The 24,187-nt window shown below is 55.8% G+C and overlaps 1 protein-coding gene across 1 annotated transcript; it reads left to right on the top strand.

Annotated features, from left to right (window-relative positions):
* The first annotated feature begins 275 nt into the window (after positions 1-275).
* PHF19 (PHD finger protein 19) lies at positions 276-19,931 on the top strand. Its single transcript, XM_030293196.2, has 15 exons — positions 276-446; positions 2,870-3,070; positions 3,559-3,640; positions 6,255-6,350; positions 6,842-6,942; positions 7,487-7,635; positions 9,223-9,318; positions 10,079-10,147; positions 10,352-10,472; positions 11,978-12,045; positions 13,559-13,720; positions 14,280-14,367; positions 15,159-15,244; positions 16,243-16,338; positions 17,455-19,931. The coding sequence occupies exons 2-15, from the start codon at positions 2,885-2,887 to the stop codon at positions 17,795-17,797; spliced, it is 1,743 nt and encodes a 580-aa protein (XP_030149056.1). The 5' UTR covers positions 276-446; positions 2,870-2,884; the 3' UTR covers positions 17,798-19,931.
* Positions 19,932-24,187: the final 4,256 nt, after the last annotated feature.

The raw sequence follows: 24,187 nt of genomic DNA, 5'->3' as shown, positions 1-24,187 counted from the left end.
GGCTCCGCGTCCCCGTGCTGTCGCGCCGCGTGCCTGCGCCCGGCGCGCGGGGCGGCGGGGATGCGCGCGCGGGGGCCGGGGGCGCGCGGGGGCGGGCGCGGGCGGGAGGCGCTGCGGGGCCCCGCGGCCGCGGGCTCCAATGGCGAGGCCGGCGCGGCCCCCGCTAATTACATAAGCGGGACGTCAATAATTCGCGGGAAAACGCGAAAAAGATGGCGCCCCGCGCCCGGGGGGCCCCTTCCTGAGCGCCCCGGCCCCTCCCTCCCCCGCCTCCCCCCCCTCTTCCCCGCGGCGCCCCCGCCCCGCCCCGCCCCCGCCGAGACCCCGACCCCGGCCCCACGGGCGGACACTCGGCCGGGCAGCCGCGGGCCGCGCGCAGCCGCCTCCGCCGCCGATGCGCCTGGTGGCCAGACTCCAAGTGGGACCGGCCGACACGCAGGCTCGCGGTAAGCTCAGCGGGGACTCCCCGCCACACGCTTCGCTCCCGGCACACATCCCTCTTCTCGAAATCTCCCCGGACTGCGGCGGGCCGAGCGCCTCCGGGGGTCGGGGTGGGGGGGTTGGGGTCCCGGGGAGCCGCGCGCCTGGGGCTGGGACGGGGGCGAGCGGCGTCCGCGGGGCCGGGGAGCCCCGCCCGAGTCCCCGAGCCTTAGGGGGGCGTGGGTGACAGGTCGCTGCTCCCTAGCCCCAAATCTTGACTTTTCCCGTTCGGGGCGGGGGGTGGGGCGGGGTGGAGACCGACGGGGGCATTTGGGATTTTGCTCACGTCCGAAGTCAGGCTGCAGCAGGACTGGGACGGGGGAGGCTTGGCGTCGGAGCGACTGAAGAGAGGAGCGCTTGAACCCGAAGGGGGTACCTCTGCAAGGTTTTGTTGTTTTTTTTTTTTTTTTTTCCCCTCCTGAACACCCTTTTTTAAAAAGCCAACGGCTGCCCTGGGAGAGGCCCCGGCGCATGAATCATCCTCGCTTCCTGCCCCCGCCCGGCCCCGCGCTCCGGGTGCCGCGGATTTGAACTGGACGCCGACGGGAACCCGCAAACAGGCATTTCTTTGCAGATGGGTTTGAATCAGCCAATCACAGCCCGCGGGGGCCCGCCCCGGGAGGATGGAGGCGCGGGGAGGGGGCCGCCACCCGGGGGCCCCCGCCCGGCCAGTGGGGGCGCGGCGACCGGGCCGGCTCCCAACGGCGCGAGGGGGGAGGAAGTGTCAGTTTGTGAACCTGCCGCGGCCCGGGGCCCAGGCCCGGCGGGCGGGGACTTCGCAGCGCCTGGGAGCCAGGTGGCAGGGAGAAGGCAGGGATTCAGAGCGCTGACCCTGCCCAATGCCTGCGCTGCCCTGCTGTCCAGAAAAGGGCAGAATGGCCTGCCGTCCAGAAAAAGGCAGAATGGGTGTGTGGGGTGGAGGGAAACGTGGCCACACTATCGTCTGGGGGGCCAAGACCCCAACAGTGCCCTGCCTGCCCCATGGCCCCTGACATGCGCACGCATGTATTTCATTTCATGTACACACTGACATACTGCTGCAGACATCATCAAGCCCAATCTCACGGGAGGGCACATGCACTCACACAGAAAAACACACAGAATTCTCTCCCTGTCTATAAATAATTGTAACACCAGGTGCCGGTGCCATGGCCGGCGGGGGGGGAGGGGACCAGAGTAGGAGGTGCAAGGCTGTGTTTTGGCTCAGCAGGGAGTGTGTGGAAGGGCACTGAGCCAGGTCAGCCCAGAGAGGGGAGGAAGGGGCCTTGGGGAAGGCTTTCAATGCCAGCAGAAGACATGGGGGAGCCACAGAAGGTTTCTGGAAGGGAGCCTAAGAAAGGGAATTGGGGGCCCTGGGGAAGAGTCTGGTAGGAGACAGGAAAGCAGGGAGTGACCTGCACTGGGCGCTGGTGTCTCATTCCCCTTCCTAGTACCCAGCATAAGTGAGCCTTCCGAACCAGTTACCGAATGAATGAATGAATGAATGGCCCAAGCAAAAGAGACCTGAACCAAAATGGGCTTGGAAGAGAGGGGCCAGATGCCAGAATTCACTAGGCTTGAAGTTGGCCGACTGTGGCAATTCACTGGTTGGAGAAGTCTAAAGATGCTCGGGTTCTGGGGACCATCAGTGGTACCATTAGCAGAAAGAAGAGAGCATTGGGGCAGTGGCACATGTCGTAGGATGGTGAGAGAGACAGGTGTGCAGAGAGTGACCAGCAATGACTTCACTGTGTGGAGCACATTTGCATCTGAGTAGAAGCATAGTGAGTTTAAATGTCCCAGAATTGGTTTTCATTAAATCACCCCACAATTGAGAACAGAAAGGGGGATTACAAAAGACACAGGTGGCCAGTCTATACCGGGTCACAAGCCAGCTAGGAATTTTCCTTCCTAGGTGACTTTCCTTGGGCCAGATCTCAGGGCAGGGGCAGAGAGGGGGGAGAGTGAAAACTTTCCGCTGCTCCCCTGGAGAAGACCCTCCACTCAGATAGCCCGTTTGCTTAAGGGAGAGAGCTTCAGGGTCCTACGCCTGCGATTCAGGCCCCCTGGGTGCAGAGACCACTCTGTGGATGGTTGAGGGGTTCGTTGTCTTTAGAAAGCAGCATGGTATGGGTGGGAAAGAGAGGTGGGGTTTAGAATCAGCCCACCTGGTTATGAATCTCGGCTCTGCCTCTGCCCCACTGGCCACTTTCCCTTGCCAAGCCTCAGTTTCTGTGTATAATGGGAGTAATAATGTCTCCCTCGCAGGGTTGTCATGAGGCTCCAGTGAGATAATAGAAGTGCCTGGCACATAGCCCGGGTTTTGTAAGTGGTAGTCTCCTTCCTTCCCCGGATGGACTTCTGGAGCAGGGGAGCGAGGAGTAAAAACCCTGTTCTCTTTCTCTTCCAGTGTCAGGGGAAGCTGATGGAGAATCGCGCTCTGGACCCAGGTGCTCGGGACTCCTATGGTGCCACCAGCCACCTCCCCAACAAGGGGGCTCTGGCAAAAGCCAAGAACAACTTCAAAGACCTGATGTCCAAGCTGACGGAGGGCCAGTATGTGCTGTGCCGCTGGACGGATGGACTGTATTACCTCGGGAAGATCAAGAGGGTAAACCTTTCCTCCCGGGCCCCAGTTCCGAGGCTCAGCCTCTCTGCTCATCCTCTGGCCTAGGCCTCCCTTCATCCCCCTCATCCTCCAAAGATGAACGTGGAAGGAGCCAGAGTCTGCTCTTGCAGGTGCCATCCTTAGGGCCAACATCATCCAACCAGGTCTTTAGAAAAGAGCCCTGCGATCCTACAGAACAAAACAAAGGCAGGTTGGAGAGGATCTCAGATGACCACCTGGCCTGTGCTGTCCTCAGCATTTCCACCAAGTTGTGGTCCCCTGGCCCCTGACCGTGCGGCTCCAGGGACTGGGCGCGCACTACCAGGAACTGCTGTCCTCCTTCCCCTTCCAGCCCAGCTCTGCTTTCTGGAGCGCAAGGAGTGGGTGTAATCTCTCTGTCCTGCAGGGGCAGAAATGGGAGAGGAAGACCACGTCCCAGTGGCTTTTCCCCAGCCACTTTCTCACGTTACCCCTCCCTCTCTGTGCCCCAGGTCAGTAGTTCTAAGCAGAGCTGCCTGGTGACTTTTGAAGATAATTCCAAATACTGGGTCCTGTGGAAGGACATACAGCATGGTGAGTACTCCTAAGAGCTTGGGCCCCCTGCCCCGTCCCTGGCCCTCTCTCCTCCTCCACTTCCGTTTTGTCCTCCTGTCCTTCTCTCTTACACTCCTGGCACCTGGCCTTGTCTCCCCACTCCCCACCAAGCCCACCTGAGAAGATGGTAAGGTGGCCGGTTGTGTTTTTACACGGAAAAGGGCTTCTGACATCTGTCATGCCCTTGATTACTCCCATGTCTCCCCTGTCACAAGGGAGGCAGGAAGGCGGAGAAGGTGGTTCGGGAAGGTGCCGGGAGAACTGGGATGGGTCTCGGGCCCGTGTCTGCTTTCTTGCTGTGCTTCACCCCCTGCTGCACGAAGCTGTGGGTCAGTCTGGGGCTAGGAATGGGGAGGGGTCCAGGCAATCCAGACGGGCACCTCTAGACGTGAGCACAGTGTGCCGTACCCCCGTGTGAGGAAACCTAGCGGAGGCAGCTCTAGCCTCGGTGGAAAGCCAGGAGAGCAGAGACGGACCGGGCAGGGTGAAGATGATCATGCCTACGCGGGGCTGGACCAGCTTCGGGGGCGAAAGGGAGCTGGGCTGGGTGCCACCCCTGCACTCGGAGAGCTGACATCTTCCTGTCTTGCCACCGCTGTCCCTTCCCACGGACACGACAGACCTCACTAAGCAGTCACGGCACTCTCATATTTCCAACGTGGAGCTCCAAGCGGAGGCTCAGTAGACCTTGGACCAAGTTTTAGCTCTGCTGCTGGCTAGCTGCGTGTCGTTGGGCAAGTGACAACACCTCTCTGAGCCTGTTTCTTCATCTGAACAATAAGGAGATGATAAAAATACTGGACTCTCAGGGTGGTTAAGTGAGACTCCACGTAAAACTCTTAGCCCAGTGCTCCGGAGTTACAGGGAGGCAGTCTCTAAATAATTTGTTACTGTAAGAAATGATCTCAAGGAGCCTGCCAAGTAGAGGCCGCAGAACCCAGCCAGTTTGTAGAGATTCCAAACTGCCCTTTTCTCTAAGATGCTGTGGCTAATGTAGACTTGGAGGTTCTTCTCCAAGCTCCCCTCACCCTCAATTTATAATACAGAGATCCAAAGCAATGAGGAGCTCTTCTCCCAAGTTACCCTCTTATTGAAGACCCAGAGAGCCAACAGGTGAGAAAGACCCCTCAGCAGACATTGAGTAGAAGGTCCAGCACGTGCCAGGGACCACACATGTGCCACCGCCCCTGGGGAACGGCTTGTCTCTCCCCTCCAGACGACTGTGCCTCACCGGCAGGATGGGGCCCTGTCCTTGGCTGTGCCCAAGATGAGAGCACAAGGCTGAGCAAGCCGTAGTTATCGATTACTTAAGCTTGTTGCTTTATTGGTTTATATCAGTGGCTTTACTTCCTGAAGCCAGTGCCGGCTTAGTGCAGCCCCTGCCTGGGGACGTATTGTGGGATAAGAGGCAAGAGACTGCGTGTTCACGTTCAACAAACATGTCTTGACCATGTGTTATGTGCCACACACTTTATGAGGTCCTGGGGATATCGTGAGGAGCAGCTACCATTTCTGCCCTTAACAAAACTTTTAGTTGGCTGGGGGGAACCAGACAGAAACATGTTTGAAAATGTATTAATTTATTCACGCAAACCTTTCACACATAAATACACTTGTTCTTCAACAATAACCACCCCTCCCCCCCCCCCAAAAAAAAAGCAGAGAAAAAAAGAGATGAGAAAGAACTTGTAGATTAGAAACAGTTGAACACATTTGTGGAGCACCTGGGTGGTCAGTCAGTTAAGCATCCGACTTCAGCTCAGGTCACGATCTCACAGTTTGTGGGTTCGAGCCCTGCTTCGGGCTCTGTGCTGACAGTTCTGTGCAGCTTCAGATTCTGGGTCTCCCTCTCTCCCCGCCCCTCCCCTGCTTGTGCTCTGTCGCTCAAAAATAAATAAATGTTAAAAAAAAAAGGCTAATAAAAAAAGCAGTTGAACATACTTGAACTTATTATATTTTTATATAAGAGACAGTTGGAAATGTGAATAGTCACCGAATTTGTTGGTGATAGTAAGAAACCGTTTTTAATTTTTAGGTGCAATAAAGGCACTGTAGTTATGTTTTTGTTTTTTAAAAGAACATCCTAATCTTTCAGAGATACATACTGAAATATTTTCAGAAAATGATTAGGTATCTGGGAAGTGATTCAGAATAATACGGGAGGAAAAAGTGGGTGGGAATATAGGCAAAGCAAGACTGGCTATGAGTTCTTCATTATTGGTAAGAACATGGAGTTTCACTAGAACATTCTATTATTATTAACATAAAATTTTGTTTAACAAACAAGCTAAATTAGGCAGGAGAGGCAGCGTGATATGGTCAGAAAGAACAAAGGAGTTGACGTTAAAGAGCCATGGGTTTGAATCCGACCTCTCCTACTTCTGGGACTTCTCAGAGCCTCAATTTCCCCACCTTTAGAATGGGCTAATGATAATAGGTACCTCAGAGTAGTTGAGATTCAGTGAGTTGGCCCATGGGGCCCAGCGCCACGTCCAGTAGAGGCTCAGGAACTGGAGGGTGATTTTTTTAAACTCTTCTAAGTCCTGCGAGTGAGCAGAACCTGACCCCGAGGGCCTCCCTCTCTCCCTTTCAGCTGGCGTTCCAGGGGAGGAGCCCAAGTGCAACATCTGCCTGGGGAAGACCTCAGGGCCGCTGAATGAGATCCTCATCTGTGGGAAGTGTGGCTTGGGTGAGTGTGGTGAGCAGGGCACATGGGAGGCCCCCACCCGCACTGGCCCCAAATGGCATATGCCTCGCTACTGGGATCTTAGCCGGCTTCCCGTTTCTCTTGGAGCTCCAGAGTGACAGGGGGCCAGTCCATGGGAATGAGGGCCCAGGGAAGTGACCCCTGGGGGGGAGCTGGGGCTCCAGGAAAGTGAGACAAGGTATGCAGTTTGGAGCTTCCCCTAACCCAGTAGAGAGGAGGGTGGAGAGATGGGGCACAAAGGCTTAAGCCAGGTTGTCGTGCCTCCCCTACTGGGGCCCAGGCTGTCTTTTAGTCGCCTGCTTGGACGCCAACTTGGCTGCCTTGGCGAGCGTCGCCTGCCAGTGCCCTGGCAGCTGGCAGGCACCGGGCTCCTCCTAGCTGCTGCCACCCTCCCCAGCCCTGTGGCCTTTGGGCTGCCTGGCTTGGGGTCAGTACTTCCCTGTGGGCGCTCAGCAGCCCCCTCTCTTCCTCAGGTTACCACCAGCAGTGCCACATCCCTATAGCAGGCAGTGCCGACCGGCCCCTGCTCACACCTTGGTTCTGCCGACGCTGCATCTTCGCCCTGGCTGTGCGGGTGAGCCCTCCCCCCTTGCAGCCCCTGCCTTTCCCCACGCCAGTCTGGGAGCCTGGACTCCCTGGGCTCCCACCTGACGGCAGGTCACAGAGCCTGCACTTTGGAGGCAGACAGCCCTCCTGCCACTGACCAGGGAGCGTTCTGTCCTTGGCCGGGTTCCTTAGCCTCCCCGAGCCTGTTTCCACAATGGTAAAATGGATATGGGTTGGTGCCAGGGGTAGGTGGCCCCCAATAAATGGTGCTCTACTATCAAAAGACAAAATCCATGTAAGCAGCCACCCTCAGTACCTATTGGTTATTATTGTCACCTTTCTTGCAGCGTGCGACTACTAATACTGTTGTTAATAGAGATCTTTCTGGGATGGAGAGAGCATAGATTTGGGATCGATAAGAAAAAGCTTCTTGCGTTTCTGACAACGTTGGAGTAATTGCGGGTCCCCGAGTCAGCGTTTCCCCCGTGCTGGCCGCACGCAGACCTGTGTGGCCGCGCCCCCCACCCCCCACCGGGACCCCGCCGCTGAGCCGGACCCTCATCTCCCCGCAGAAAGGCGGCGCGCTGAAGAAGGGCGCCATCGCCAGGACGCTTCAGGCCGTGAAGATGGTGCTGTCCTACCAGCCGGAGGAGCTCGAGTGGGACTCGCCCCACCGCACCAATCAGCAGCAGTGCTACTGCTACTGCGGCGGGCCCGGAGAGTAAGGCCGCGGGGGCGGGGCCTCCGGGGGCGGGGAGGTGGGCGGGGGCTCCGCGGAGGGGCGGGGCCCGAGGGAGCGAGGCTGGAGCTCAGGCTATGTGGCTCCAGGAAGGGAAGGAAGTGTGGAAGCGCGGCTAAGAGCCTAGCCCCAAGTGTCCAGATCCTCCCAGCCCCTTGGGGCTGTGTGCAGCCCCTGAGTGCAGTCCTCATCGCAGTTTTCCCGCTATACGGTGTGGTGGACAGGGCGCGATTAGATTAATTCACATAAAGGCTCATGCAGTGCCTGTTACTTGAAGGCACTTAATAAATGTTAGCTGTTACTGCTGGCGCATGGAATTGAAGGTAAACCTTGCTCTTGTCCGAGCCAATGAAACAGGCTGCCGGTGAGGCATTAAAGTACTTTGGCCTGGAAGTGTGCAAGCAGGGGTAGGGGGTCATATGTCAGGGATGCTGTGGACGGGATTCTTGCCCTGACTATAGGACAGGAGTCTTTGATTGATTCTTCCTTGCCAGCCTGGGCCTCCCCGTAGCCATGGGGGATTGAGCCTGCTCTCTTGGCCTGACTGCACCAGACCTTGTGGCAGGAACCACAGAAGTGACAGATGGGGTCTCTGCCCTCAGGACATATCCGTATGGGATGCCCTAAAGTCCTGAATCTTAGACCCAAGCTCTGTTGACAACCAGTAGGTATCTGGAGGCTGGGCGTATCCAGCCTAGCAGGGTAGCAGGCCTAGCTAGGCTTATCCAGCCTAGCAGGCCAAGGGATTAATTACCTTGGCCCCATCAACTTCCCTGGGTGTGGGGAGGTCTATGGGATAACAGAGGAAGAAATGCTTATAGAGACCTTAACAGAATTGAGGCAGTGGTTCTCAGTGCATCTCCCGCCCGCCCCCCCCCCCCGCCCCGCAAAAGATTGAGTAGGTCTGGAGTGGGCCAAGGAATCCTCGTATTTTAACCTGGACCCCAGGTGATTCTGATGTTCACGGTCCATGGACCGCACCTGACAAGTTATGAATGAAGCATCGGTTGTCAGTGAGGAAATACCACTTTGCTCTTTGTTCATATTTAGTGCATAGTTGTTGAATGGCCATGACAGGGTAGATACAGTATTGGGTGAGAAAAAGCAGACATGGCGCTGCCCATGGAGCTTACAGGAGCCATTATATTCCTGCCAAGTCTCTAGGGCAGACCTTTCCATTGCGGTAGTTTTTGAGAAGCTGTATGTGGGGCCCAGTCCAGAGATGGGGGCTCCAACTGTGTCATGAGGAGGGCAGGCTTTGAAGTTAGGGAGGCCAGGGTTTGAATCACCATCCACCGTTTGCTTCCTGAGTGACCTTGAGCAAGCCATTTAAGCTCGGAGTCTATAAAATTAGGGCAGTGGCCCATCTTTTACCAGAGGGTGAGATCAAACAATGTAGCATATGCCTGCTCCCTGGACCTCCCCCAGGCCCAGCCTAAGTGCTCGGTAACTGTGAGTTCTCTTCCTTTTCCCCCGGTGGAGTGCAAGTTTGTGTTGGGAGAGGTTGCGGAGGCTGATGCCTGGCTAGCAGTGTGGGCCTGGCTGACCCTGGCTCCTCTGGCTCTCCAGATGGTACCTGCGGATGCTGCAGTGTTACCGGTGCAGGCAGTGGTTCCACGAGGCCTGCACCCAGTGCCTCAATGAGCCCATGATGTTCGGAGACCGGTAGGTGCTAATCTGATCCACTTCAGCCTTGAGGGGACAGGGGACAGTGGTGGCGGTGGCTCTTTCAGACTGCCTGCCAGGCCCTACGCAGGTGGGGGTCTGTGAGGTGGGTGCCTGTCTATGGGAGGCGGCTCAGGGTGAGGGAGGCCTTCTCAGTAGAGGGCTGTGCCGGACCACAGCCCCAGTTGCCATTGACTTGTCGGGGACCTTAGACAAAGCCCCACCTCCCCTAAGCCCCAGTCCCTTCCTGAGTCTGGGCGGAGGGGGAGGGATGCAGGAGGCCCTGCCTCACCCTTACCCAGGCTACTAGAGGAGCCACTGGGAGCTGGATGATTGATCTGGCTTCTAATGAATGGGGCTAAGCTAACAGAAGGCTTCTGTGTGTCACACCAGATATTGCGTGTCTTGGTTGGTGTGTCAGGGTTGTGATTGCGTGTGTGTGCACGTGGGTGTGTGTGTGTGTCTCAGAGGGGAAGAGGGTGCCCACTGCAGCCCAGCCTAGCTCAGCTGGCTCTGAACTCAGCCACACTCTGGGATAACGGCGTTTGGGAAAGAGTTTGGCATAGGGGAAGGTCGGGAAGTATTGTGTGGTCTGTGTCCTGCCCCGTCCTAGCCGCTGCCTCCTGCAGGGACCACTAGTCGTTGGAACGAGGACAGCACTCACTGTGGGAAGGCTGGTGGGGAGCAAGGGTGGGCGAGGGCTGGGCCAGGGTGGGGTGTCAGCCCCTGCCACCACAGGCCTCTCTCCACCTTCCTCCAGGTTCTACCTGTTCTTCTGCTCCGTGTGTAACCAGGGCCCGGAGTACATCGAGCGGCTGCCCCTGCGATGGTGAGACGGGGGGGCTCGCTCGGCCAGGCCCACCCCTGTCCCCTCCCAGCTGCTCCGCTCCCACCTCCCTCCGGGAACAATTCCATTTCCAGCCACCAGGTCCCAGCCTTGCCCCTGCCCTTCAGCCTGGGCCCCGGAGGCTCCAGCCCGGGCTGGGCAGGCTGCCGCCTCACCCCAGCCCCACCTACTCGCCCCCTTGCCCAGGGTGGATGTGGTTCACCTGGCCCTCTACAACCTGGGGGTGCAGAGCAAGAAGAAGTACTTTGACTTTGAGGAGATTCTGGCCTTTGTCAACCACCACTGGGAGCTCCTGCAGCTTGGCAAGGTATGCAGGGCCACGGGAAGGCAGAACGGCCAGAGCCCATTCCACAGTGGGCTTACCGAGGTCCAGAGAGGTGAGAGGTTTGCCCAGGGTCACACAGTGCAGGACTGGTGTCGGGGTCTCTTTTGAGGACTCACCCTTCGGCAGCACCACCTGCCCGCAAGGGCTGTTGGCTGGGAGAAAGACCTAGAGCCTTGCAGCTGCCATATCCCCTGGTCCAAGCCTCTGAGCCCTTGCCCTGCGAGGGGCTTCCTTGACCCGGGTTTTGGCAGCGGGCGGATTGGGGCCACCCTGACTCAGCAGCAGGGGGCCGGGGGTGGATCTGGCTGCAACAGGGCTCCCTACAGAGATGTTGGACCTGCTCCAGATTACCTGGCTGTAGTGGAAAGTGAAGTGGGCCTGCCCTCTGCTGATCTTACTCTGAATAGCAGAAGTGGTCAGCGGGAGCCTGCGAGCCTGGGAGCTGGGCAGTAAAGTAACAAACCACAGACTTTCAGGAGGTCAGAGGTGGCCAGCACAGCTTTGGGGCTGAGCCAGGATTGGAGCCAGGGCATCCCAACCTCTCTCATGGTGGGGCCATGCCCGCTTTTCCCTAACGGCAGCCTTAAGAGTCCTCTCTACCAATCCAGAGTGGGGCATATTCTCTACTGACTGCCAGAAATCTTTCTTTGATGAGACAGGAATTTACCAAAAACAGTTTTTTTTAAAAAGGATGACCCTTTATGCTTTGCAAAAGCTTTTCATATAACAACATCTTCATTTATGGTGTTTGATAATTTATAAAAGCCATACGTGTTGTAAAGCCTTAAAAGACAGATAGAGCTGGTATTTTTAATAACTTTTTTTCTGATATGTAAAAAGAACATACGTGTTCCTGACAGAAAAATTGTTAAATGCCAAAAAGCATAAGGAAGTAGACTTTAAAACGTCACCTACCCATCACACCACACAGAAACAACTGCTACTAATGTATTCCATCCTTTCTTCTGTGTCTGTTTTTCCTTTTTCCTTGGCTTAGGTTATACAGTAAGTAAAATTTTAAATCATCTTTTTTTTCAATTCATATTATATCATAAATACGTTTCCATATTCCAGAAAGAGTTTTCATCAACATTTTTAATGGTTTCCTTGGTTTCTAGCATGGTTTACTTAGTGCTTTCCTTCCTGTTGGGCAGGCAGTTTCTTGCCCACGTTTCATATTTGGCCGTCATTAGGAACGACGCTGCAGTGACCATTTTTGTACTTAAAGCTTTGTGTTTCACGTTAGATCTCTGTGATAGATCCCATGGCGTGGCATTACTGGGTCAAGGGCATGGGCATTTTTAAAGCTCCTGATACATCTAGGACGGGAGTTACTCTCCCCATTTCCAGAGGGCGAAGTGAGCTCAGAGAGGTGAAAAGATTTGGAATCCTGGAGGAAGTCAGGGTCCTCACCCGGAGATTTCAGGGAGGGGACAGGGGCCCCCATGTGCCTGGGTCTGACTGTCCTGCTGGCTGCTCTCCCTCAGCTCACCAGCACCCCCGTGACGGACCGAGGACCACATCTCCTCAATGCGCTCAACAGTTACAAAAGCCGGTGCGTGCAGGGAAGGGAGCGCGTGCATGGGCCCTCCCCCCCCCCCCCCCCGACAGGTGGGATTGGGTGTAAAGCATCTTCTGGCCTCGTGGTCTTTGCTCAGCCTGTGCTCCAGCCTGGGTGTCCTGCCCCTTCTCTTTGACTAGATGAGTCCCACCCATTCTTCAAGATCCAGGGAGCACTCCACCTCCTTTGTGATGCCTCCCCTGAGCACTCCAGTGACCTGATGCATTTTGGCCCTGGGCTCGGCTCCACAGGGGGTACACCCCTGATCTCTGAGGGCCCGTCCTGCTCTGGCCGTCTGTGGTTCTGGGCCAGGCACTGAAGGTTCCATTCATCATCTCTTGGGTGGGCCACAGCCTCCTAGCTTGTCCCCAGCACCATGTTTTCCCCTCTAGACTTCTGACTCCTCAGAACCTACATCTGGCACATCCCTTGCTACTCCTGCACAGAATGCCCAGGCCCCTGAGCATGGCATTCAAGGCCTCTTATGAGGAGACTCTGCCCACTCCTTCTGCCACTGATTCTTTGCTTTATTCTGGGTGTCAGCCATTCTGAATGCACTGCTCTCCCACTCAGTGCTTTTGCTCAGATCCCTGTTTGACTGGGATGCACTTCCATCCATTTCACTCATTTGTTCCGTGAACGACTTTGTTTTTTAAACGTTTGTTTGTTTTCGAGAGAGGGAGAGAGGGAGAGAAGGAGGGGCAGAGACAGAGGGAGAGAGAGAACCCCAAGCAGCCTCCACACTCAGCACAGAGCCCTACTCAGGGCTCGAACTCATGAACCGTGAGATGACAACCTGAGCCGAAACCAAGAGTTGGACCCTTAGCCGACTGAGCCCCCCAGCCGCCCCCAGGAACAACTGTTTATTGAACTGCTACTCTGCGTCAGCCCTTTGTGGATGCTGAGGACACAGGGAGGAATAGGACATGGTCCCTGCTTCTGTGAAACCTCTCCAGACATCGCTAGACAGAATTAGCCACTCTATATTCCTTCTGCCTTCTCACTATTCTTGAGTAGTGGGGCTTCCTGCCCTCCCTGTAGATAGTCTCTTGAGGGGGAGGACTGTCTGAGTCACCTCTTCACCTCATGGCAGCTCGGCTAGTGTTGGAAGGATGAGGGAAGTACCTGGAGGTGTTTCCAGTCTCCCTGGGGAGACCAGAGACCAGAATGGTGCAGGATCCAGTGTCTTGGCCATAGCAGTTCCACTGAAAGCTGGAACTTCCGATAGAAGGTGACCTTGGGGCTGGCTGAGGGAGAGGAGGAGCAGCAGGAACCACAGACATGCAAGAGGAAGGATGGGGGGGACCACCAGCCACATCCCCAGCCACCACCTGGGACCCCTGGTCCCACAGGCCTTGAGGAATCAGCATCTCCATGGGCAACTCTGGATTTCAGTTCTGGGTCCAGGGAGACAGAGAGTAATTTTAATGCTTGACTCTCCTCCCCAGGAGGATGGACCGACAGACTCCAGAGCTTTCTCCTCCCCCTGTCCACCCCCTCCCCCCAGGTTCCTCTGTGGCAAGGAGATCAAGAAGAAGAAATGCATCTTCCGCCTGCGCATCCGGGTCCCGCCCAACCCGCCAGGGAAGCTGCTGCCCGACAAGGGCCTGGTGCCCACTGAGAGCGTGGCCTCCTCTGAGCTGCGTAAGAGAGGAAAGAGCAAGCCTGGGTCAGTGCCTGGGGACCGAGCTCGGGGTCTCCGCTGCTCCTGGCTCCAGCCCCAGCCTATGTGCTGTGCGGTGGGCCCAGAGACCACAGTGACATCCAAGCGAGCAGGGAAGAACTCCACCTGGTTAGGCCCAGCTGGAGGCACCCTGAGAGGGCCAGTCAGCGGCTGGACTTGATCCCCCATCTGGGATTTCTTCCACCGCGGCCCCTATTGCCTTGCTTGGAGGGAAAGGCAGATCGTGAGGCCCTGTCTTGCTGGGTTAGAGCTGAGGCAGAGAGGGAAGAGGAAGCGAGAGTGTGTACGGGGTCCCTAGCTCTCCTGGCCAAGCTGAGCCCCTCATCCTGGGCGCCCAGGGCAGAACATCCTTCCCTCTTTTCTGCCCACCACACCCCCCTCCGCACCCTCCTACACCTGCTGCCTGGAGGATGTGCCCTCCCCAGACAGCCCTGTGAAGGAGCGCCTGTCCCTACCCGCCCTGCTGGGAGCCCAGCCCTGCCTCTCCTTCCTCCGGGCCTTCAGGCTCTGACCCAGCCACCCTCTCCCCTTTCTGTCTCCACAGTTTGTTGCCTCACGAATTCCAGCAGCAGAAAAGGCGAGTTTATAGAAGAAAAAGATCAAAGTTTTTGCTGGAAGATGCTATTCCCAGTGTTAGTTTCTTGTTTTCTTGCTCTCCACGTTCACACACAGGGTCAGCACATTAATTAGGGATTCCTATGCAGGAAACGAAGCACCCCAGGCCCCAGGGACTCTCCCACATACCTTAAAGGAGAAGCCAGTTCCTTCTGCAGCAAAACAAGCAAAAACCAGGCACTTTGAGACCACCACTTTCTCTCCCTACACTCTCCCACGACTGCTTTCTCTCCCCAAACTCTCCTGAGAAGCCAAAGGGGGCGGGGCAGGGTAGGTAATATCCTCACCTCCACAGTCCAGTGGGGACACTGAGTGCCAGGGAGGGACAGTGACTTTCCCGAGGTCACACCTCAGCCAGTGGCAGAGCCCAGCCTAGACCCAGGGCTCCGGAGCAGTCTTTCCTTGGCCCCGCATCCTTGCTGCAGCCCTCCCTGGAGGACGAATACTAGCGATGCTCACACCTCCCTGTCACCTGACAGCGAGCAAGTTGCTTTTACAGCCAACATCTCATTCTTCTGTGCTTCCCAACACCTCTATCAGGGAAGCACGGCAGGTGTCGCTGGCCACCTTTTGCGGTTCAGGTAACTGCGGCCCAGAGTTGCGAAGGCCATGTGCTCAGCTAGGGACAGGGCTAGAACCGGTCTGATGTGGCTCCCTGGTCAGACAGAATAAAGAGCGAGTGACGAGTCTAACCTTCGGGAGGCCCAGCCCTCAGAAACCCTGTGTGGCCCTCAGCAGAGAGAGGGTGCTGTGGGGGGCGGGTCTGATGCTCACTGACCCATCCTCCTGCTCCTTCCTGTGTCCACAGAGTGACTTTACCTCAGCCTGGAGCACCAACCACCACCTGGCCAGCATATTTGACTTCTCGCTGGACGAAATTCAGAGTTTGAAAAGGTACCGACGAGGGACCCGGCAGAGAGGGCTGTTCTGGAGCGTGGGGTAGAGGCAAGCAGTGAGACCTCCATTCCCTGGCAATGAAGGAAGGCTCTGGAAGGGGCAAACGAGAGAGCCTTTTGAGGGAGTGGAAGGTCCCTTGGGTCATTCCAGTTAAAAGGGTCCACGCTGCATGAGGCCTACTGACTAGGCTGCCTGACGGGTCTTCCCACGATAGAACTTTCAGCACGACATCCTCCTGCTGTAGGTGTGCGGGGCTCCCAGGGACAGCTCCCCAGAGCAGGGTCAAAGGCCGCCTCGCCTGGGCCCTCCCTACCTGTCTAGCCCCTGTCCTGCTTCTCCCTGCCCTCACACCATATACCAGAATTGCTTTGGCCACCCTGCATTCCCGTTCCTCCAGGGAGCCTTCCCTGGCCCTCCCCAGGCTGTGTTGGGTGCTCCTGTCTGTGTATCCCCACAGCTCCTCATGCTCAGTACACCCACGGGGAGGGGACGCACAGCCCACTGTTCTGTTTCTGGAAGTATCAAAGGCCAGCTGGTGCTCCCTGAAGGAGAGGAAGGGCTTTGGTCAGGCCTGGGCTGCGGCCCCTACGTACCAATTACTGACTGCGGCGTCAGGGTCCTCCAGCCTCTCTGCACCTCCCACCTGTTTCCGCGTGGTTATTAGGAGGCTCGAACGGGTGCTGGAAATGAAAGCCCTTTGGGTCTATATAGCACCCAGGTGGTGGTGGCCAGGCTCCTTAGTGCACCTCTCGCCACGGGGGCAGGTGTGGGGGGAGGCTTCCTCTAGCGTCCCGAGGCTCCTCGGGCTCTAGAGGCCGCTGCGTAGGAGATGGACAGGCCGAGGAGCAGCCCCTGCAGGCACGGTGGTGGGAAGCGCCGTGGAGGGAAGGCGGGCCTTCGCTGGGCCGGGGGAAGGGGGCGGCGCTCAGGGCCGACTGGAGGGTCCCAAGGGGTGCCGAGGGCTGGCGGCAGGCTCACCCTCTCCCCCCTCGCAGCGCCAGCTCGGGCCAGACCTTCTTCTCCGACGTGGACTCCACGGACGCCGCCAGCACCTCCGGTTCGGCTTCCACCAGCCTCTCCTATGACTCCAGGTGAGCTTCCCGCAGGATGGACCCTGTCCGTCGTCCCCCCGCCGCCTTGCCTCCCCCTGGTGCCGTGTGGCCCACTCTGTGTGCTGGGGTGTCAAGCTCGGGGCCCGGGACCATCTGGTTCTGATGTGGGCCTTCAGGTGGCTCTTCATCAGCTGCAGGTTATGTGACACTTGTTGCCGAGCAGTTTCGGTTCTAGGGCTCTACCTGCCATGATTTTGCCCGTCTCTACCCCTGACTATAGGGTCCCCTGCTTCCTGGCTGTTTAAATCTGGTGTCTGTCTTCTGGGTCACTAAGGAAAAGAGCCACTGATTTGGAAGCCTGAGGGAGGGGAAGATGGCATCCTGCAGGGTCTGGGGTCTGGGAGAAGGGACAGAAGTGCCTGGGGACCTAGCCAAGGGTGCAGCCTGTGTGGCAGTAGCTGGTGCTCGGCAGCACGGGAGGCTCCTGTGACTGTATGTGAGGACTCTTGTGTCTTGACGTCTATCAGAGCATCTCTAGTTGTCGGTCTCCTTTGCTGCCTCTGGGTTTGTAGTTATTTCCTCTCGTTTCTTTGGTTCTCACAAGCTCCCCGGGGCTTGGCTTCTGTTTCTAACCATCTGTGAACACATGCCTCTTCTTCTGTTTCCCCACCACCTCTCTCTGTCTCTTCGTCTGTGTGTGTGTGTCGCCCACGTACATCTGTCTGTCTGCAATCCAAGACTCTGGGTACGAGGCCCGTCAGTCCCTCCCTCCCATCCCCCACCCCCTCCGACTCCCCAGGGAAGGGCCTCCGCGATGCAGGTGCAGGCGAGGCCTCCGCGCGGCACTCGGGAGGCGCAGGGTGGCACCCCTCCACCTGTGCGTGCAGTGCTGAGGTCCTACGTGGAGAGTGTGCACTTTTAGAGCCGGACACACCTGGGTTTGAATGCCTGGCTCAGCCACTCGCCCGCTGGTGGCTTCTCCTGTTCGGCCTCCTTGGGACCGTGGTGGGGACCGTGGTGAGGACTGTGGTGAGATGCTGCAGCCCCCTGGGGCCCGGCCCGGTGCCTGGCGCCCGGGAGGGGCCTCAGGGAGAGGGGCTGGTCAGCATCGTTCCACCCCGTTCCCGCCGTCTTCCTCCCCCCACCCTGACGCAGACGGACAGTGGGCAGCCGCAAGAGGAAGCTGGCGGCCAAAGCGTACGTGCCCCTGCGGGCAAAACGGCGGGTAGCCGAGCCGGGTGGACGCTGCCCCTCAGATAGCAGCGCGGAGGGGGCTTTGGGCCCCGAGCGGCCGGACGAGGGCGTCGACAGCCACACCTTCGAGAGCATCAGTGAGGATGACTCCTCCCTGTCCCACCTGAAGTCCTCCATCACCAACTACTTTGGCGCGGCCGGGCGGCTAGCCTGTGGGGAGAAGTACCAGGTGCTGGCCAGGAGGGTCACGCCCGAGGGCAAGGTCCAGTACCTGGTGGAGTGGGAAGGGACCACCCCTTACTGACGAGCCCCAGGGGACGCCGGCAGCCCGTTCTCTCCAGGCCCGGGCGGGGGAGGAAAGCAAGACAGCTGCGAGTGCCTGTGGCCGAAAGGCCCTCCCGCCTGCCTGCCAGGCCCAGGCCGGCGCCTCTCTGCGTGCCTGTTCCGCTCTTGGGCCTCATCAGGCTCGCCACCCCTTTGCCTGTGTGTCTAAGGTCCCACTGGCTGTCACTCAGTGTCTTCACACTCTCCCTCCAACCGTTTACCTGTAACTGAATGTGTGTCCCCATGGCGCTAGGACCCTTCTCCCTGAGGCCCAAGTCTTTCTCTTCGTCCCATTATGTCCCTTTACCTCTCTCCTACCCCGTTTGGGGGGGGGGGGTGCGTTTACACACCTACGCACGCATGGCTGTCCCCGTACCGGATGTCCTTCACAGCTGACCCGCGGGCAGCCGGTTGTCCCAGGGACCACGGTGTGCGAACGGGAACCTTCGAGCATGGCTGAAGGTGAAGAGGACGCCCCTCCGAGCTTTTCCCTCCCCCCTCTGCTGCCCCTCCATGCTGTGAGAGTGGGAGGCTGCCTCTGCCGGTGAGGCAGAGACCCCGGGGCTCTCGGGATCCCAGGAGCCAAGAGGCTGGGTCTCTGCCTCAAGGCACCAACACCAGAGCCCGGTTAGTACGACTGCAGGTGTCGGCTTCCGAGGTCCCAGAGCTGGTCCTTTCTCTGGCCCCGCCCCCTCATCGTTGCCGAGGTCCTGGCCTCAAAAACTTGCGGGACAGGAAGGGGGAGGAAAGGAGACCTCAGGCTGTCTCCTGTGCCTCCCACCCCCAGACCCACCTCACACCCAGCCGAGCGATACCCACTCTCACAGAAGCTGCCATCCACACGTGTGCTTTCACCCTCGAGGCCTACACACCACCCGCACGCGCACACGCGCACCCCACTCCCTCCGGTGCCAGCCTGGCTCCTGCCCTCTGCTCTCCTGTGGCCCTCTTCAGGGGACCTGTGCTGCAACTAACTGTGAAAGTCCAGCTCCGGCCCCTTGGTCCTGCCCATGAACCAGCTAGGACCCCACAGGGAGGCGTGGAGGGCGCACACCCTCTTCCTCACCCCCTGCCGCACTCTGAGACTGACAATCACTTTTTGGGACAGGTTGGGACTTTTAAAAGCCTTGTGTTGTTCAGTCCCCCCAAAGGGAAGCCTTTGTCAGCGGGGGTATAAGTAGAATTCTTAGAACTGACATTACAACTCATACCATCTGGAGGGAAACCAAAAATGAGAAGGGGAGGGGACCCCTCATTTTTGCTGCTTCCAGAGATATTAGAAACTGACCCACTTGATTGGAAAGTAGGAAGAAGTGCCTTGACTAGGGCAGGGGGTGGACCAGATGGGGACCAGCCTTGCCAACTGCCACCGTGGCCTCCAGCCTGGCTGAGTTCTGCAGGCTGCCAGCTGCAAGGCGAAAGTGGGTGAACGAAGGGGCGGCAGTGGGGGCAGCAGGCCTGGGGAGCTGGTTTTTCCGTGGCTGTGCCCAGCCCTCCCCAGCTGTGCGCATCGTGGAGTCCCTGAGACTGTTCAGACGCCCCTTGCCTTAAACCTCAGCTCCTATAGTGCCTTTCACACGGGACCTCACCTCCTGCACGTGGCCCACCCACTCCCCTCTGCTTTCCCAGCAGGACCCAGGCAGGGAACAGCTGGGGTTGGGCCCAGTTCTCTCCCTTCTCAGCCCCACAGCTGCTGCCACGGAAGCCCCCCCGCTGGGGCCAGATGGAAGGGGAGCCGAGAAGCCAGCCCCCAGCCTAGCAGGGGTGTGGGACCCGGCATCCAGTCTGTGGCTTCCTGCCTGGCTTCGGCTTTCTAGGCTTCTGGGAAAGCACTGGATGAGCAAGGCCTGCCACAGTGCACCTGTACCTTCTCTACTCAAGCTCCAGAGAGGCTCTGGGCCGGAAGAGGGGAGGGGGTGTCTTCCTCACTTGGGAAGTCAGCGTTAGGCCTGGGAAGGCCACCCTGGCTCCACACCCCAGCATTTCATTCATAGCAGATAATAGCTGCATTACTGCCAACTGACCTTATAATAACCCTGTGCACCTTTGAAAAGATTTATGGTTTTGAATTGCTGCTTTTAATAACATTTGTTATATTAAAGTTATAATTAATATGTGTGATTTATAATTTAAAAGCTCCCTTTGAAAAATTAACTATCTTCTCCCTGGTGAATGAACCGTCTATCAGCTGTTGGGTACCGGGAGGAATGGTCTGGTTTCTGGTCTTGGTTTCCTGGAAACTGAGGAGGCATGACAGGACTCCATCTGGCCACCTGCCACTCCTACCCCTCCCTCCCACATTCTCCCCACAATATTCTCACCTTTACCGCCAACAGGATGTGGAACTTTTTTTCTATTGTGAGTACCTGATCCATGGGGGCAAAAAACAGCTGAGGGCCATGAAGTAAAAGATGGGGAATGACCTCAAACTGACCTTATTAAAATAGTTAACGTACAGCCGCTCTAAAACTACTTAATGCACGCAGTCACACAATCCGAGAAATCTGGTGTTTATGGCCTATGCCACTCCAAGCAGGTGCCTTTGCTTTCCTCACCCTCCAGATGCCAGCAATAGTCCCTGCCGAGTTTAGCTCCCAGGTGTTTGGAGGAAACCCTTCTACATATACGTGTGATGTGATGGGTTATTACTTTAAACTTGTCTAGGGGCGCCTGGGTGGCGCAGTCGGTTAAGCGTCCGACTTCAGCCAGGTCACGATCTCGCGGTCCGTGAGTTCGAGCCCCGCGTCGGGCTCTGGGCTGATGGCTCAGAGCCTGGAGCCTGCTTCCGATTCTGTGTCTCCCTCTCTCTCTGCCCCTCCCCCGTTCATGCTCTGTCTCTCTCTGCCCAAAAAATAAATAAATGTTGAAAAAAAAATTAAAAAAAAAAATAAATAAACTTGTCTAAATTTGGGACAGTTAGAAGAGAGAAAAATAGGCATGAAGGGATAAAAAAATTAGCTATAGGAGGTTCAGGTCATTGGTTCAAATGGATTCTGTAATTGCAGGGACAAAGTGTAGCCTGTTAATCACCCTGAATGTTCATGTCTGCACTTAAAAAAATTCATTAACTGTCGCTTCCACTTGTTTCTACCATGGTTTCTGGTTCAGCCTTTTAGCTGCCCTTGGAACAAAACCACAGCGGAAGCCAGGGTGTAAGGGGGTGGGATTATTCTTTGGGCTGCCAGCAATGTGATGGAATGAAAAGTGAATGGTCTGAGGGGTCAAGAGACCTGGGTTCTAGTCCAAGTTCCAAAGTGAACAGCTATATAGACCTCCTGAAAACAATGGTTCTGCCCAGGCTGGAGAGTGCCTGGTTCTTCGTAGTCTAGATTAGTGATTACAAATTTACAACAAATATTTACTTTGGAATTTAGGAGCAAGAAATTAGAATTCTCAGAAATTCTCTAAATCACAAGTTATTCTTGAAATACTTGAAACATCCCCCCCCCCATTATCATAGATATCTGAAAAAAATTTAACAGGAATATTACGCTTAGCAGTAACTACAAAGAACTGTAGCCTATAGGGAATATTTAAACACTGGAAACCTCCAGGGAACATTACTGGCTAGTATTCAAATAACATTCAAATACCCTAGCAAGGTTAAGAATACATGGAATCACGTGTCAAAATTGCTAAATTAAAATTTATTTTGCTTCCAAAGCTTATTTCTTCAAACAAAGCTCATAGGATTTGTATAAAGTATATTATGTGTATTAACTTATTTGTACAAATAACTCAGTTTGCAGCAGATAGGGCTCGACAGACACACCTGGGACATGGCAACAATCGCAAGCAAGATTCATTGGTGGGTAACCATTTCTCTCCTGCCCTGGGTCCCTCCACCCTCAACTCCGTGTGTTGGTATTTCTTGCTCTGTTTTGATTTGATAAAGATAGATTCCTTCAAACCAGTTAACATCTTTATGCTTTTAAGTGTTAGTATTCACAGATAATTTTAGTATTGTTTTTCATTTCCTCAAGTGATTTTTCTGGGGATTCTGGATTCAAAAAACATACCTTTCCTGAGAAATGCTGGGAAGGAATTCCTGCATGGAGCCACTCATCTAGGTCCTATCCCAGGTCCACAGGATGACTCAGGGGGCAGGGTGGGGGGCAGTGTGGTCTACGGTAAGCTGGGAGTCACGCAGACCTGCAGAATCACTGAACTCCTCTAGTCCTGTGCCCTGATGTGCAGAACAAAGATACTGTCACCAGGCTCTGGATCTGTGGGGACAAGTAAACACTGCAGTACATTTTCAAGTGCCAGACCGATTACTGTATACATGTTTTCAGAACGACTCACCCTTCCTTTAGAGTTGGCTACAGTAGGCTCTCTGGGCGTTTGGCCTACAAAAGGGTATGTCCAACCTCTGAAAGAGGCAGTAAGAGCATCAGATCTAGAATCAGACTTGGGTTCAGAGTCTAGCTCTGCCACTTATGTTAGGTGTCATGCTCCCTGATCTCAGGGTTCTTCTGCAGGCTGCGGAGAACACTGAGTTAAAACCAGCAGAGAGCTGGTATTTTGTTCTCTCCCATTTCCTGTAGGTAACTATGACACTGAGGCAAAGGAAGTCCACCAAGAAAACTTTCTGTGCACAGTCAGCATCGAAAATGACCCAATGAAGGCCAGAGATAGAAAAATCTCCTTTGGAATTAGTCCCACTTTAGCAAAGTTCAAGGAAAAGCAGCTGGATTTTGCCAGTTCCATAAGTTAGAAAGTAACTGGGCTATAGAGAAAGCTTTATTCAAATTCTTGAAACATCAATTTGGCAAATATTTGCCAAACCCTGTGCAAGAGATCAAATTGATTCAGACATACTCTTGACCTCGAGCAGCTCACAATCTAGAAACAGGCTGGCTGTAATGCACAAGGATAATAGGAACACTGAGGCCGGAGAGATTCCTTCCAACCCAGAGGGAGCCTGCCTGGCAAAGGAGCAGCCAGATTTCCCAGGCGTTCGTGGAAAAGGGCACTCCAGGCGGAGGGGATGTCCGGAACGCAGGAATAACTTCACATAGCATACTGGAGCCATCCACTTGCCACAGTGGGCAAGGAGAGGTGGGCGGTGGAGATGGGAAAAGCGAGTTGAGGCAAGGTTATGAAGGGCCTTGAAAGGCAGACCAACAGACTGGGCTCTAACCTGAAAGCAACAGAGGCAGTCCGTCTGGGGTCCCCAAAGCGTTTTCAGCAGGGTTTACTTCACACCTGATTTTGCTGTGTATCAGAAACATCTGTCGTAGGGGGCACCTGGGTGGCTCAGTCGGTTAAGCATCCGACTTCAGCTCAGGTCATGATCTCGTGGTCCAGGAGTTGAAGCCCCGCATCGGGCTCTGTGCTGACAGCTCAGAGCCTGGACCCTGCTTCGGATTCTGTGTCTCCCTCTCCCTCTGTTCCCTCCCCCATCACGCTCTGTCTCTCTCTCTCTCTCTCAAAAATAAACATTTAAAAAAATTTAAAAAAAAAGAAACATCTGTTGTAAAAAGGGACATCACCAGTATCATTCTCTTTGTCCTTCTCCTGAGGTAGCCCTCCAAAATCCCTACTGGCTATCAAAAAAGGACCCTCTGGAGCTTTGGAAGGGCCTCGGCCTTAAGTCCCTACAAGGTGTTCCCAAAGGGCCCTGGGAGAGCCTCCATTTTATATTTGAAGGAACTAAGGTTCAAGGAGCACAGTAGGTGTCAGAACTCGAGCCTGGCAATAGCTCTGCACATATCCTTCCCTCTGGGAAGACGCAGGATACCAAAGAGGCCTGTGGACCCCACAGTCTCCCCAGAGTGGGGTTACCTTGTGACAGATTCCGGGAGGGAACCTAGGTCAATCTTTCTCCTCACCCTAAAGGGGTGCTGCCTCCCCTGCCCTCTTTCACCTGACACCCGGGAGCAGGCATAGCAGAGTACCAGACACACGGTGAGCAGTCTTGGCTTTACCGTTCTTAACACGCCACCCCCTTGCCGGACCTCAGTGCAGTTCAGTTTCCTTTGGTAATCTATAAGATGGAGACTGGCTTAGACCCCTGGTTTACCAGCTTTTATCAAAGAAAACAAACTTACAAGGGAGTTCAATACATAAAAGTGATACAAGACAGTTCTACTGGTTGAGGTATATATTGGTTGAGGTACGGGTGGGGAGCGGGTCTCATACCCTTACCCCATCCAGGAAGCACCCAGGGTACCGTACCTTCTGTTGACCGCTAGCTCAGGGGAGCAAGTCTGAAAAACCCTAGTCTAGCAGTTCCCCAAGGTTCTTTCCTACTTTAGCATGCTCAGTTTCAATGCTCAAGTGACCAGGTTAGTACAATGGGCTCAGAACCTAGGTCTCTAATGAGCAAGGCACCAGAACCTTCTGACACCTGTCACATTCAGGCTAG

This window comes from Lynx canadensis, chromosome D4 (genome assembly GCF_007474595.2).
Source record: "Lynx canadensis isolate LIC74 chromosome D4, mLynCan4.pri.v2, whole genome shotgun sequence".
In the NCBI taxonomy this organism is placed as follows: domain Eukaryota; kingdom Metazoa; phylum Chordata; class Mammalia; order Carnivora; family Felidae; genus Lynx; species Lynx canadensis.
Note: the sequence above shows the minus strand (reverse complement) of the source record. Positions and strands in the feature narration are given on the sequence as shown.

Excerpts from the sequence above, each read along its gene's own strand:
- PHF19 (XM_030293196.2), top strand. The coding sequence starts at position 2,885 with ATGGAGAATCGCGCTCTGGACCCAGGTGCTCGGGACTCCTATGGTGCC. Across the intron at positions 6,351-6,841 it reads CTGTGGGAAGTGTGGCTTGG|GTTACCACCAGCAGTGCCAC; the intron begins GTGAGTGTGGTG and ends TCTCTTCCTCAG. Across the intron at positions 10,473-11,977 it reads AGCTCCTGCAGCTTGGCAAG|CTCACCAGCACCCCCGTGAC; the intron begins GTATGCAGGGCC and ends GCTCTCCCTCAG.